This window comes from Sus scrofa, chromosome 6 (assembly GCF_000003025.6).
Source record: "Sus scrofa isolate TJ Tabasco breed Duroc chromosome 6, Sscrofa11.1, whole genome shotgun sequence".
Classification (NCBI taxonomy): domain Eukaryota; kingdom Metazoa; phylum Chordata; class Mammalia; order Artiodactyla; family Suidae; genus Sus; species Sus scrofa.
The window spans coordinates 118689618-118703734 of NC_010448.4; the positions used below are offsets into that span (position 1 = coordinate 118689618).

At 39.4% G+C, this 14117-nt stretch overlaps 1 protein-coding gene across 34 annotated transcripts in view; it reads left to right on the plus strand.

The window, feature by feature from the left end:
* DTNA (dystrobrevin alpha) overlaps nt 1-14117 on the plus strand; it is a 420448-nt gene that overhangs the window by 356549 nt on the left and 49782 nt on the right. For 13 of the 34 annotated variants that reach the window (XM_021096230.1, XM_021096229.1, XM_021096238.1 and 10 more), the window contains 2 exons: nt 6311-6388; nt 6945-7037. The exons of 16 other annotated variants lie outside the window; for them this stretch is intronic. In XM_021096230.1, the coding sequence (XP_020951889.1) occupies nt 6311-6388; nt 6945-7037 (171 nt within the window). The remainder of the gene's footprint in view (nt 1-6310; nt 6389-6944; nt 7038-14117) is intronic. 5 more of the 34 variants (XM_021096240.1, XM_021096241.1, XM_021096255.1 and 2 more) reach the window with 2 other exon arrangements.

Below are 14117 nucleotides of genomic sequence, written 5' to 3' on the forward strand. Positions count from 1 at the left end.
GAACCCAGCAAACTTCTCTAGAGCCTCTCTTGGCAAAAAAAATGCAATTGATACCACTTGATAATATCTGGGGAATGACACAGTAAATGTAGTGAATCAAATATGACCTAAGAATTCTTATTTCCTTCACGGTACTTGCTTAAGATGCTTCGACTTTCATGCCAGCCTGAATTGATGACAACTCATTTTCGCACTGAGACACTAAGCTATTTTGTAGGTTTGTTTGCTGATTTGCATGTGGCAGATATTTTATGTTTCAGATCAAAGGTATTGAAAGCTAGAAAAAGAAAGGGAAAATAGGGTTTTTTGTTTTTTTTTTTCAAGAAATTATCTCTTGACAAAACTGACTTGTAGACTTGTAGACTCCTTTGTTATTGCATTTAAATTAGTTTGATGACCTCAGTATAGACTGTGTTAATTACACAGTGAGAAGCAAAATGTTATTTATAAGTGACAGTCAGCTAAGGAGGGAGACAGTTTTACAAGCATCGACTTCACAAGCCCAAACACCACACAAGTCTATCAACTATTTAAGAATCAGTAAAAAAGGAAATGTCTGTTCTCAATTTGCCATGGTTTAAATGTTATTTTCTGTTTAATCCCTGTGATAATAATTATGCCAACTTAATTTGCTTATATAATGCTGTTGCTCTGTGAGACTGCATCCAGGACTTTTATCTAAATCACTTTATGTTCATGTCCAATAAAAGGGGGAAAAAATTATCTAGCCAGAGCTAATACAGTAACATAGCATAAGCAGAAGAGGTTTTTAAAACTATATTGCAGCCTTAAGCAAAAATCCAGGGAGCATTTGGGTATGATTTCGTTACCTTAGAATCCCCCCACAATGCTCTCACTTTAGCAAAAATATTGGCATCCATTGACAGTCTCCAAAAATTAAAAGCTGAATTTAAATAAAGAAATATGAAATATTTTGAAATTGTTCTATCCTTCCAAAACCCATTGTGTCATTGTGTATGTATGTGTGTGTATAAAAAATTTTAGGCCATTTATCTTTATATGTGCTCTTTTCTAGAGTATGAAAAGGAATTAGTGGAAAAATAGAGATTTTTTTTTTTCTTTTTTAGAAAAGGATAATCTAGGACTTTCCATCAGGGCTCAGCAGTTAACTAACCCGACTAATATCTATGAGGACATGGGTTTGAGTCCTGGCCTCACTCAGTGGGTTGAGGCTCCAGCGTTGCTGTGAGCTGAGGTATAGGTCACAGACATGGCTCAGATCCTAGGTTGATCTGGCGTTGCTGAGACTGTGGCACATCCCAGCGGCTACATCTCTGATTCGACCCCTTGCCTGGGAACCGTCGTATGCTGCGAGTGCAGGCTTAAAAATAAAAAAAGAATAATCTAAAGGAAAATTTCCTGCCTCTCTTCTTTCAGCAGAACACATGAAATTCAAATTCTACTTGTCATACCCTCCAGGGTATGACTGTCACTGCACCCTATGGTAATGATAATGTGTCTGCAGACAGATGTGCTTATGCATTGGCAGGGCCTGGTGAAAAGAAAATAACAATAATAAAAAGAGATTTGTATACACAGAATTTTAGGGATGGTAGCCTTGCTTCTCCTTGAGATTGCGATTAGAAAAGATTCATTACCCAGGGTCAAGAGGAGCCCCAGGTAGTTCCCAATTTCAGAGGCTAAAAGGAAGACTGCAGTTAAATTTGAAGACGAGGCATGCAGAAGAAAGAGAAGCTTCCAGAGCTGGAGTCACAGGAAAGCCATTGTAAGGTTCTGATATACCGACATGCTGTAAGCACTGTCTTCTTGATAAGGTTCCAATATTGCCTGATCCCAAAGCCCAGGACAAATTGGAAATATCACCAAGCTTCTCCAAGCAAACTGCCAGAGCTACAAAATGAAAGTTCAAAAATATAAATTATTCTATAAATTGTTGTGAGAGGAGTTTCCACTGTGGAGAAGTGGGTTAAGAATCTGGCTGCAATGGCTGGGATTGCTGCTGAGACATGGATTCAACCCCCAGCCTGGTGCAATGGGTTAAGGATCCAGCTTTGCCACAACTATGGCATAGGCCACAGCTGCAGCTCAGATTCAGTCCCTGGCCTGGGAACTTTCATTTGCTGTGGGTGTGGCCAGAAAAAAAATTTTTAATTTAAAAATGAAATATTGTGAGAGTACATTGCTTTGAAGAGGTCATAATAAAGTACCTAATCTCACCAACTTCACTCAGGAGAAAAATTTTTCACTTTTTTTCCCTTCTTCAAGCTCCTTGGGAGCTGCAAACAAAATCCTGATAAAGATACTTCACATGAGGAGTTTCCGTCATGGCTCAGGGGAAATGAATCTGACTAGGATCCCTGAGGACACAGTTTACATCCCCGGCCTCACTCAGTGGTTAAGAATCTGGCGTTGCTGTGAGCTGTGGTGTAGGTCACAGACGTGACTCAGATCCCATGTTACTGTGGCTGTGGCACAGGCTGGCAGCTACAGCTCCCATTCAACCCCTAGCCTGGGAACTTCCATATGCTGCAGGTGTGGCCCTAAAAAGACGAAAAAGAAAAAAAAAAAAAAAAAAAAAAAAAGGATACTTCACATGAAAAGTCTTAATAGACCCAAGTTTTAAATGAAACCTGCCTCCTGGTCAGCTCTCTAGGTTCTTGATCCATTTGATTTAGAAAGAGTGGGGTTTTTTCCCTTGTTTTGTTCATGTGCTGGGCTTCTTCAATCCATGGTCATATTTTTTGGCTTCCCAGAAATAGATTATGAGGAGAAGAATTTGAGGCTAATTCGAGATAGTAGAGAAACTATGCGGACACTGAGTACCAAAAGTCACAAATACTCCTGGCACCAGATTCTAAGAGCTCTTGCAAAATGAAATAAATGGTTTATTTCCACAAACGCATAAATACAGAGAATGTCATCCCATATAGTCCAAGAACTGGTTTTCCCAAGGATTCATGTGAGAAAGGAAAGGAACATGAAAAGATTTAAATGATCCCTTTGAACCACCAAGGGCCAAGGCCAAGAAAATGACAACAAAAGGACAAGAGAGACAAGAGATGTGTGTTCATAAACAACTGCTCATCCTTTGAGGAAGGTAGGGACTGGAAAGAACAGGGGTTTATTTATGGGCTTTCTATCCTGTTCCACTGATCTATAGTTCTGTTTTTGTACCAGTGCTGCACTGTTTTGATGACTGTAGCTTTGTAGTATAGTCTGAAGTTAGGGAGCCTGATTCCTCCAGCTCCATTTTCCTTTCCCAGGATGGCTTTGGCTCTTCAGGGTCTTTTGGGTTTCCATACAAATTTTGAAATGTCTTGTTTTAGTTCTGTGAAAAATGCCATTGGTAATGTGATAGGGATTTCTTTGAATCTGTAGAGAGAATCAATGTGTGTATATGTATAACTGAATCTCTTTATTGTGCAGCAGAAATTATCACAACTATATTTCAATAAAACTATTAAAAAAAAAAAGAAAGAGCAGGGGAGACAGGCAAGTGGAATAGAGGAAGGAGAGAGAGGACAAAGAGTTGGAGAAAAAGAGAATGAGCCACCAAAGGAAAATCTGGGCCACTGCTCTGTCCTGCTGCTGACCCTGTATCATATTGGTGTCAGTGGGGCTCCTCCAGTGCTGGTGCTTGTCCCACAGTTGTCACAAAAGTAATTTGTAACAAACACATCCTCCTGGCTGATCCACCTGTGTTTCTTTTCTTTTCTTCTTGCATGTCCATCATCAGAGGTTGTACCTGTGTAATTATTAGGCCTTGGATTTAAGGAAACATCACAATTTCTGGGGTTCAAGGGACAAAGTAACATAGTAAGAGAGAGAAATGGTTTCATTTGGAGGGAGGAATGATTACTACTTTGCACAGTGTTGTGAGTGGTTTGACAGGGATCTGAAGTCAGTTAATATAGTGGGTAGTTCTAACTTGTGTCATAAAAAACTTCGGAGAGGGGAGACCAATAGTGAGTAGATAATGAACATAGAGGGATATGCTTTGGGGATACACTCCCTTGGTGGGATGGTGGAAAGTATCAACTCCAGGGGCTTAAAATGGTTATTTAGCCCTGATAGACAGATTTCATAGTCTTAGAAGGGGAAGACAATATGCTTTAAAAAATTAATTTCAGGAGTTCCCGTCATGGCACAGTGGTTAACGAATCTGACTAGGAACCATGAGGTTGCGGGTTCTGTCCCTGCACCTGCTCAGTGGGTTAAGGATCCAGCGTTGCTGTGAGCTGTGGTGTAGGTCACAGACGCGGCTCGGATCCTGCGTTGCTGTGGCTCTGGCATAGGTCGGAGACTACAGTTCCGATTAGACCCCTAGCCTGGGAACCTCCATATGCCGTGGGTGCAGCCCAAGAAATAGCAAAAAAATAATAATAATAAAAAATAATTTCAACAGGAAAGTAAATTCCCTGAGAACATTATTTTTCTTTTCTTAGGACCACACCCACAACACATGGAGGTTCCCAGGCTAAGGGTTGAATTGGAGCCACTGGCCTACACTACAGCCACAGCAATGCCAGAGCCAAGCCAAGTCTGTGACCTACACCACAGCTCTGGCAACAACGGATCCCTAACCTGCTGAGTGAGGTCCGGAATTGGACCTGTGTCCTCATGGGTAGTAGTCGAGTTCATTATCACTGAGTCACAATGGGAACGCCTAATTTCATTTTTAAAGTCCATTTTGTTCAGATGCAGTTGTCCTTTTTAAAGTAGTAGGTGCATTCCTGAAAAGCCGAGTGAAGTCATACATTCAGTAAGTGAATATTGAAATTTGAATGCCTATTCTATACTAGATAGTTTCTTTATAGATCAAATTTGATTTTAAATTTATCAGGAGTCTCACTATTTAAGGAATCTTGTCATATATGCCATTATAAAACAAGATTCCAATTATAATATGCATAATTCCAATATGACATTTATAAGTTTCTGTATCTTTTACTTTGTGGTCTAAAAAAGTGGTACTTTGTAGTAAAACCTTAAACCTTGCAGTTAAAAGTTTTTAAGACTTTATTAGCCATCCTTATACATGTGTGTTTTGTGTGTGTGTGTATTAGATTTAGAACTTCTTGAAAAGTTAGGGAGGTTTGTGGTAAAAAGTCAGATAGTTAATTTTTCTATTCTCCATGAAGAGAAAGAAGAATAGTTTTAGGTACACCACTGTTGAAAGGCAAATCCTTAACCTACAAAAGAGCAAACTCTCTTTAAGCACATTACAAGTACAGTTATAATTCTAAGAATCAATACTGTATTTCCAGGTGAAGCATGCCTATTCATTACAGTAAATCTTGGGTGATTTTAGCTTGGTCACACTTATTATTTCTATTCCTCTTTATCCTTTAATATAATGACATTAAACTTTTAAATTATTAAAATTACTAATTAAAATGAGTGTTCTTCCTGATAAATCTAAAATGATAAGAATTTCCTCTACTGATGAGACTTCACCAGTTATAGACACAAGGAGTATGAATATATATTTATGAGGCTCAAAAGTTTATTCTCTTTTTTTCCGAAAGTTTTCTTTGCAGCTTCACAGCCAAAGTCATGTGACTTCTGCTCAAAATAGCAAAACACTTTCTTTTTTTTTTTTTTTTTTTTTGTCTTTTTGCCATTTCTAGGGCCACTTCCACAGCACATGGAGGTTCCCAGGCTAGGGGTCGAATTGGAGCTGTAGCCTCCGGCCTACGCCAGAGCCACAGCAACACAGGACCCGAGCCGAGTCTGTGACCTACACAGCTCATGGCAACGCCGGATTGTTAACCCACTGAGCAAGGGCAGGGATCGAACCCGCAACCTCATGGTTCCTAGTCGGATTCGTTAACCACTGCACCACGATGGGAACTCCCAAAACACTTTCAATATGACACCAGTCTCTTAGACTAGGTAATTTTCAATTCTCTCTTCAACACAGGAAGTCAGAGAATAGAGGGCAGGCTGGAGAAGTAAACTTTTTGTGTGGAATCTAATGGCTGGCAGGACTTAGTGAGATGTTGGACTGTGTACAGGATAGTGTGTAATGAATGCTGAAAGAATTTTCATTGTGTCCAGGCGTATGCCTTCTATTTGTTAAGCAAATAGCAGAGGTCAAATCTGGGATCATGGTGGTTTGTGTAATTGTAATTATGGTTCTCAGTCCAGGTTTCTACTCCTAGTTCAACTCTGTGGAAATCTGAAAACATCTTGAACATTTCAAAGTAATGAAAGAGCCGTCCAAGTGTAGCTCAGATGTAGACGTGGGGTTTTCTGTTGCCAGTTTCTATTCTTGAATGCATTGCCGTGTTTATGCTCTTCTTGGCTTTCCCATCTTATTAACCAGCTCTCCTCCCAAGGACAGTGAAGTAGAGCAGAGCAAACTGCTGGCTAGGGCTGCTCCAGCTTTGCTGAAGGGTAAAGGGTAAGTTAAAGCCAGAGAGTGCTGGAACACTGAATTAACTGAACTAAAAATGCAGATTTGTGTCAAAAGTGCTTTGTGTTTGAAACACCGTTTTGATGTAGGCAGAGCAACTCTGTTATAACACCATTAACAGCACCAAGGAGTTATTGTGAGAAGACACTTCTGTGTTGTTACTGACTTTCCTTAATTTCCTTCTCTCTTTTTTAAAATGACTGAGCTTCAGATTTGATTTTCTCAATGATTATCTTTGCTTGCAACTTATTTCAGTGTATTTACTGTACAGATGAATTTCTTGGCCTTAGTGGTTTAAAGAATGCAAATCTGTTTTCTTGAAAGACCTAAGTGGAAATCTTTATTTTTGAAGAGAGTGAAATGGAATTGAGAATTTCATTGCTTGGATTTGGCTTGTGTTTTCTTCATAGAACGTCACTAATTTTTCCTGTACTTGCTTGGTTTTCTAAACTTCTGTGCCACCACAAACTCTCTCCTACCTGCTCTGCCTATTTCTCTCTACCTTGCCTAACAACACCCTTTCTCTCCTCCTACCCTGTTTCAGGATACAGTACAGCCTGAATGTGGCAGACAGGCTAGCTGATGAACATGTTCTCATCGGGTTGTATGTCAACATGCTCCGGAACAACCCATCATGGTTAGTGCAGGTTTGGCTGCTTGACTGTCCTGAGAGAGGGGAACAGTCTGATCTCTTGAAAAGCAGTCTCAGCAAGGGCCAAAGTCACTGGATGCCAGAAGTGTCACTAAGCACTTGTTTAACTGATGCAATTAAAATATCTTGTGATATTACTTTGGACATTTCCCGTCATTGTACCATAGAATTCACATTTTTTGTTTATGTCTTAGTTAAATGGACAACTTGTGTAAATGGATGTTGTGCTAAATATTAGCATCTAGGGTGATGCAGGACTCCAGCTCCCGTGAGTCGGTTCTGTGTTACATGTGCCATGGCAAATTACCACACAATGGTGACACAAGGATTTGTCTTATTCTGAGGACTTGTGTGTTTCTGTTGATTTGGAGAACAATGCTCCATTCTCTTAAGATAAAAGTGAAAAAGAGGAAAAGTGATAGGATGGGATCATATCATGGAAATCATTTTCCCAATGACGATATCAGTGCGATAAATTGTCTTTCATCTTCTCTTACAAATATTTCAGGGTAACCATTCTAATAGAGCCTAATTTCAGGTCCCACAATGTGCAAAGCTTACTTTCAGGTGTGTTAAATGTGTGAATTCAGATAGCTTTATGTATTAGAAAAGGCATTCATAGAGTTTTTCCCTCTCTATTTTAGTTGTGACATAGGAGATTCTTCCTTTGGTTAAAGTGAGTTAATAATAAATGTACATTTTCAATTTGAATGGAAATAAATGGGTAAACTGTACAAATATCATGTTTCATCCTAATTTAGGCAAGTGTTTTAGAAACATGTTTAGCAAACCAGTTCCTTATAATTCAGTTTTGCTTAATAACCTTAATTTTCTCTAAACTCAGAGCCTATGGATTTTTTTTTGCAGTTCTAACTATGAAGTGAGGCAGTGGGTTAAATTGTCTTTAAAATCAGTCCCCTTTACTATGTCACAGAAAGCATCCCTCAAACATTTAGTGCTCGTCACCCTCGGCACTTAGTATTTTGGCACTTGGTATAACAGTATTTTGTTTCTAGAACTTTCCGCCTTTGTTTCCAAGGTCCCTTCCTATTCCTGTCCTAATGCCTTAGAATATTTTTTTTTTTTTTGGCAAGGTTAATATATGAGATGATTTTAGGTGATAGGTTGATGAACATTTATTTGTTTTAATAGTTATATATTTATTCTAGTGTCTATTTTAATATATTAATACATTTATTAACATTTATATATTAACTTACTAATATTTTAATATATATATAACCAGCAAACTGGTTTAATTTTATACTGCATCCTACTCTTTCGGGAGGTAAAAATGCACTCTTCAGCTAAGCTCATCTCTTTGTTCAATTTTTCCCAGCTTGCAGATCGAACAGTTCCTCTTCTTTCTCACCTCCCAGCCTCTAAAAACAGTAGGAAGAGTCATTGTTTTAATCTTATTCCCAATGAGTTAGGTTCCCCAGTGTTCTATGGTGGCTGAAACAATAGAAATAAATACTAAATCACGCCCTAAAAATTGTCGAGAGTCTTGAAAGAAGGATCTAGTCGATAGAGATGCAATCATGTGTGAAGGCAACGATGTGCTCTCACACGGAGTCCTCTTCCCCGTAATTCTAAGCACATACGGGTTTTTCCTGCCACTCTTCACTGACCTTTTTTTAATTAAAGTTGTAACAAAGAAGGCTCTAAAGAGGAGAGTTCAGAGTTTGTCACTCCCAGCCGTTTTCCCTTCTCAAGCTGTTAATCATGTTAATTTGATGATCACTTAAGCCAGTAAAACTGTCTCAGCCGGAACACCTTACAATGACTTGAAAAGCTAGGGGTGATTCGTATTTTGAAAACACAGCAGAATTTAAGACTCATCCATGAATCCGACTCCGTTTTAACAGCTACTGCCCTCCATAATTCTCATTGCTTTTGTTCATCCTTAAAAAATTCCAAATTCTCTTTTGAATTTCTTACTTTTTTCCTTCCCTTTCCTTTATGACTAATTAGAGCCTAACAATTCCCCACACCTGCCATGATGATGTAAGTGGCGTAGTTTTTCTCATCATTATAGTTGTAATAATGCTTTACTGTCACTCAACTCTGGTGACATGTATAAGGGTAGTAATCACAAGAGTGATAACTTTTAAAGCATTTGCCTCACGATATGCACTGTGCTTAAAGCCTTTATTTACCTAATTTCCCCTTGTCTTTGGGTAAGCCTGTAAACACCATCATCCCCATTTTATCGATAAGAAGGTATCAATTTAGAGAGTTTCCACGACTCTCCCACAGTCAGACCTACTGCACAGTGGAGCAGGGATTCCAACTTTTATCTCCCTGATCCCAGACTCATAACAACTATACTGCATTGCCTCTTATAAAACTTACATGACTGCATGCCCTCCAGAAATCTTTTCTGGACACTTCTCCACAGTGCATTCACCACATCTCTACCTATGGCGATTGCACATCTTGCTATATTATTTGGATTTCATTTTAACAAATATTTCAAGCACTGGCTAGTGATGGGAATAATGGTTGTTTATAAGTTACCATTTATGTATTTGGTTCTATGGTACTTCAAAAAGACAGGGATTTTCTCTTTAGCTTCTTGTACCTCATCCCAGCAGCCAGAATGTGAATACTAAGTTTTTGCATTTATGAAGTGCTTCAGAAATTACAGAACTGGAGTTCCACTGGGGCTCAGTGGGTTAAGGACTGAGAAAACAGGTCTGATCCCAGGCTTTGCTTAGTGAGTTAAGGATCCGGCATTGCTGAAAGCTGTAGCCTAAGTCGCAGATGTGGCTCAGATCTGGTGTTACTGTGGCTGTGGTGTAGGCCAGCAGCCACAGCTCCGATTTAACCCCTAGCCTGGAAACTTCCAGATGCCACAGGTGCGGATAAAAAGAAAAAAAAATACAGAGCCCTTTCCCATACATTTTTTATTTTGCTTGTCAAAAGCCCTGTACGTTTGGATGTTATTTCCATTTCACTGATAAGAAAATGCCAGTTCCAGGACATTAAGTGGCTTCTCCAAGGTCCTCTGCCAGCACAGTCTTCTGACATTGAGTCTCATCTGCTTTCCACCTCGTTCTTCGGCCTTCCTGCCTGTGCACACTTCATAAGATGGTCTATAAACAGGAACCTAATCATTATTCCTGATTAAAAAGTGTGTTTTTGTAGTTATTCATATATGCTCCTGATTCACTCTACGAGGAGACTTCCTCCCCTGTATAAACTACTTAGCACAATGGAAAATGGACTCACGTGTAAATAGTCTGCTGCTAGATTAAAGATATACTCAGGTGTCCTTGCTGGTTTTGATGTCAGATAAGCCAAATAAATAAACTGTAGCTCAGGGGACAATTCCTGCTGTCTTCCTAATTCCTAAGTGAAGTTTTAAAAGCCTCAATGGTTTTCCAGCACCTTCTTCAGTGGGGGAGGATGGTCTCAGAGTTAGACAGTGAAGGTTTGTTCTGCCCTCTCAGAAACCTTATCAGGTCTTGCCAGTAGTTTCTAGGACAGACAGTAGTAGGCAGACCAAAGGAGATCAGAAACCAGCCCAGAACTTCCAGCTCGAACCATAATTATAAGCCTTGATACTTACCAGTCAGAAGCTTCTGGCATGTTTCTCTCAACTCTGGAAATGCCCTGTGTTAATAAGTTACAATGTATATTTAGTAAATGGTATTGTTGTTATGTATTTAGTAAATGATATTATTATAAATAAGTTACCATTTATGTATTATGTGTGTAAGGGAGAGAGGCAGTACGGTTAAAAGCTACAGTCTATACTTTGATGTCATAATCAACTGCTGTCACTTTATTAGACCCCTGATCTCATATAACTAGGTTAAAATTTGTTCTGCTTCTATTTTTCTCAAGTACAAGAAATTAGACATTTGTTGCCTATTTCTGGGTTGTGCAAATGAGGTCTAAATTGTCACTGGCTCACTTGCTTCCTTTAATAGCTTCCCAAGGCACTTCGTGCACAGCCTGGACACCTCCCCAGGGCTGCAAGCCTGTGTGTGGTCTAGCCCTCGCCTCTCCCCTCTCAGCCTCTGCACTTACTGAGGTCTGCCACTCAACCACAATACTTAGTCATATCAGCTTTTGATCAGTTCCTAAGAGGTTCCTAAAACTGCCTGAAAGACTATGGCACTAGTTCTTCCCTTTGCCTAGAACACTCTTCCCCATTTTCCATCTGCCTTTTCCTTCCACACACCCTTGAACTGACTCCTTTTCTGACTTCGATACTCTGATTAAAGGCACCTACTGGAGTTCCTGTAGTGGCTCTGTAGAAATGAATCTCAGGATGAAGGTTTGACCCCTGGCCTTGCTCAGTGTGTTAAGGATCTGGCACTGCCATGAGCTGTGTTGTAGGTCGCAGATGCAGCTCAGATCTGGCGTTTCTGTGGCTGTGGCATAAGTGGGTAGCTTATGCTACAATAAGCTCCAATTGTAGCTCCAATTCAACCCCTAGCCTGGGAACCTTTGTATGCTACAGGCTCAACCCTAAAAAAGGCAAAAAAAAAAAAGCACCTACCTCCTCAAATAGGTCTCCCATATTACTCTAATCATAGGGTACCATGTATTTCATTCTTTCTTGTGTTTTTTTTTATTTTTTAAATTTTTATTATAGTTGATTTACAATGCTCTGTCAATTTCTGCTGTTCCGCAAAGTGACCCAGTCATATATATATATTATTTTTCTCATATTATCATCTATTGTGTTTTATAAGTGATAGGATATAGTTCCCTGTGCTATATACAGTGGGACCTCATTGCTTATCTACTCTAGATGTAACAGTTTGTATCTGCTAACCCCAAACTCCCAGTCCATCCCAGTCCTGCCCCTTGGCAACCACAGGTCTGTTCTCCATGTCTGTGTGTCTGTTTCTGTTTCGTAGATAGGTTCATCTGTGCCATATTTTAGATTCCACATATAAGTGCTATCATATGGTATTTGTCTTTCTCTTTCTGACTTACTTAATATGAGGATCTCTAGTTGCATCCATGTTGCTGCAGATGGCATTTTATTTCATTCTTGTCATAACTGCCATCTTTAATTGGTTGGTTAGTGAACCTTGTGAGGTAGACCTCCTCTGACTTACTCACCACATCCCTGGCACCTAGAACAGTGCCTGGCATACAGTGGGTGCCCAATACACACTTGCTGATGTTGGAGAATATTGATAGTGCTAGAGATATAAAATTCCCCCTCACTCTAAAGAACATTGTTAGGAATACCCAAAAAAAAACCATTTTTTTAAACTAGAAAAATAATTTTTGCTATTCAAAAAAATTGCCTGTTATAAATTAGCCCTGAAGTTGAACATTTAGGGTAAGAGTATAAAGTAGGTGAAAAAGTAGAGTATTAAACTTGATGGAAGTGGAGATGATAATTGCGGATAAGGACGAGCAGCAGCAGCTCACTGCTGTGGCACAAGTGACTGGTAAGGGGCCAAAAAAACCTGAAAGCAATATTGGGCAAAATTTTTGTTTCCACTTGGTATTAGTTTACTAGGGCTACTCTAACAAAATACCACAGACTGTGTGGCTTCAACAACAGAAATTTATTTTCTTATAGTTCTGGAGGCTGGAGGTCCTCCAGGACCGTGGAGCTGGCAGGACTATTTCTCCTGAGGCCTCTCTCCTTGGCCTGCAGATGGCTGCCATGGCCTCACCTGGCCTTTTCTCTGTGCACATACATCCCTGGTGTCTCTCCCTTTTCTTATAAGGACACCAGTCATATGGATTAGGGCCCCACCCTTATGACCCCATTTAACCTTAATCACCATCTCCAAATATGGTCACATTCTAAGGCACTGGGGTTAAGGGCTTCAACACATGAATCTGAGGAAGGACAGTTCAGTCTATAACATACTTCAACACCAAATCCACTAAATGGTATGCCTTTAATATTTTAGCCTGTAGGCTAAGGTTTTATTGACTCTTTTCAGTAAGTGTTATGATTTTGAAAAGTTTATTGTAACCTGTTGAAAAAGAAAAACTGTTATCCACACATATGGAAAGTATTCTTCTTTTATGAGTTTTCATTTCCTTGTTAACACTATTCTTTTCTCTTCTGTAAGATGTTTAAGACCTTCAGTGATAGAACTAGACTTCTGAGAAAGATACTTCCTTAAAACCCTAAAAAGATAAACCTGAAGACATTCTTACCATCAGTGCATATATCTGCATGAGCTGCCTTGTGCTTACAGAGGTTTTCTTAGCAGAATCAATCAGATCGTAAATTGATGTTTTTAACTTTTTGGGGGGATGGGGACCATAGCATGCAATGGCTTAATGTAGCATCTCAGTTCCCAGACCAGGGATTGAACCTGGGATGCATGGGTGAACACAGTGAATCCTAACCACTAGGCCACTAGGAAATGCCCAATAAATTGATTTTAAGATGAGTTCATTTTAGGAGTTCCCTGGTGGTCTCATGGTTAGGATTCAGTGCTTTCACTGATGCAGCCTGCATTCAATCAGTGGTCTGGGAACTGATAACCCACATCAAGCTGCTCTATGCTGCATCCCACCCCCCACTCCCCCCAGAAGAAGATGACTTCATTTCCATGTTATAGATTTTAACACATTTTAAGTTTCCATGGAAAATGAGAGTGATACTACCAATGTGATGAAGTAGTGGATGTAAATGATCTAGCTGGTACTGAGAACATGGGAATAACTCTTAGTTCCCCCACTTAATTTTTGAATAGTGTTGAAGCACTTAATAAGTTAGATTTTAAATCCTATTTTGTAAAACTTGTCCATTATAATGTGGTATAAATAATTTGATAGCTCATGGATGTTCATCAATACTGTTCAATGAATGAACTTCAGAGTACGCTTTCTCCAGATGTGCTAAAATAAAGAATTCAGAATGGGACATGGACTCATATATTGCTTTATAAGTTGTAAATTTTTAATAAAAATTCATAGCAGTTTGCAGCTTTGCACAGAGGAGCAAGGAGAAATAAGAGAAGCCTATCACAGTTAAGCTTAACTCCCTCCTTTGTCTAGGGAATCAGAGACCTAAAGACCACCCATTGCTTCTGTAAAATCCTTCATTGATTCAACTAAACTATT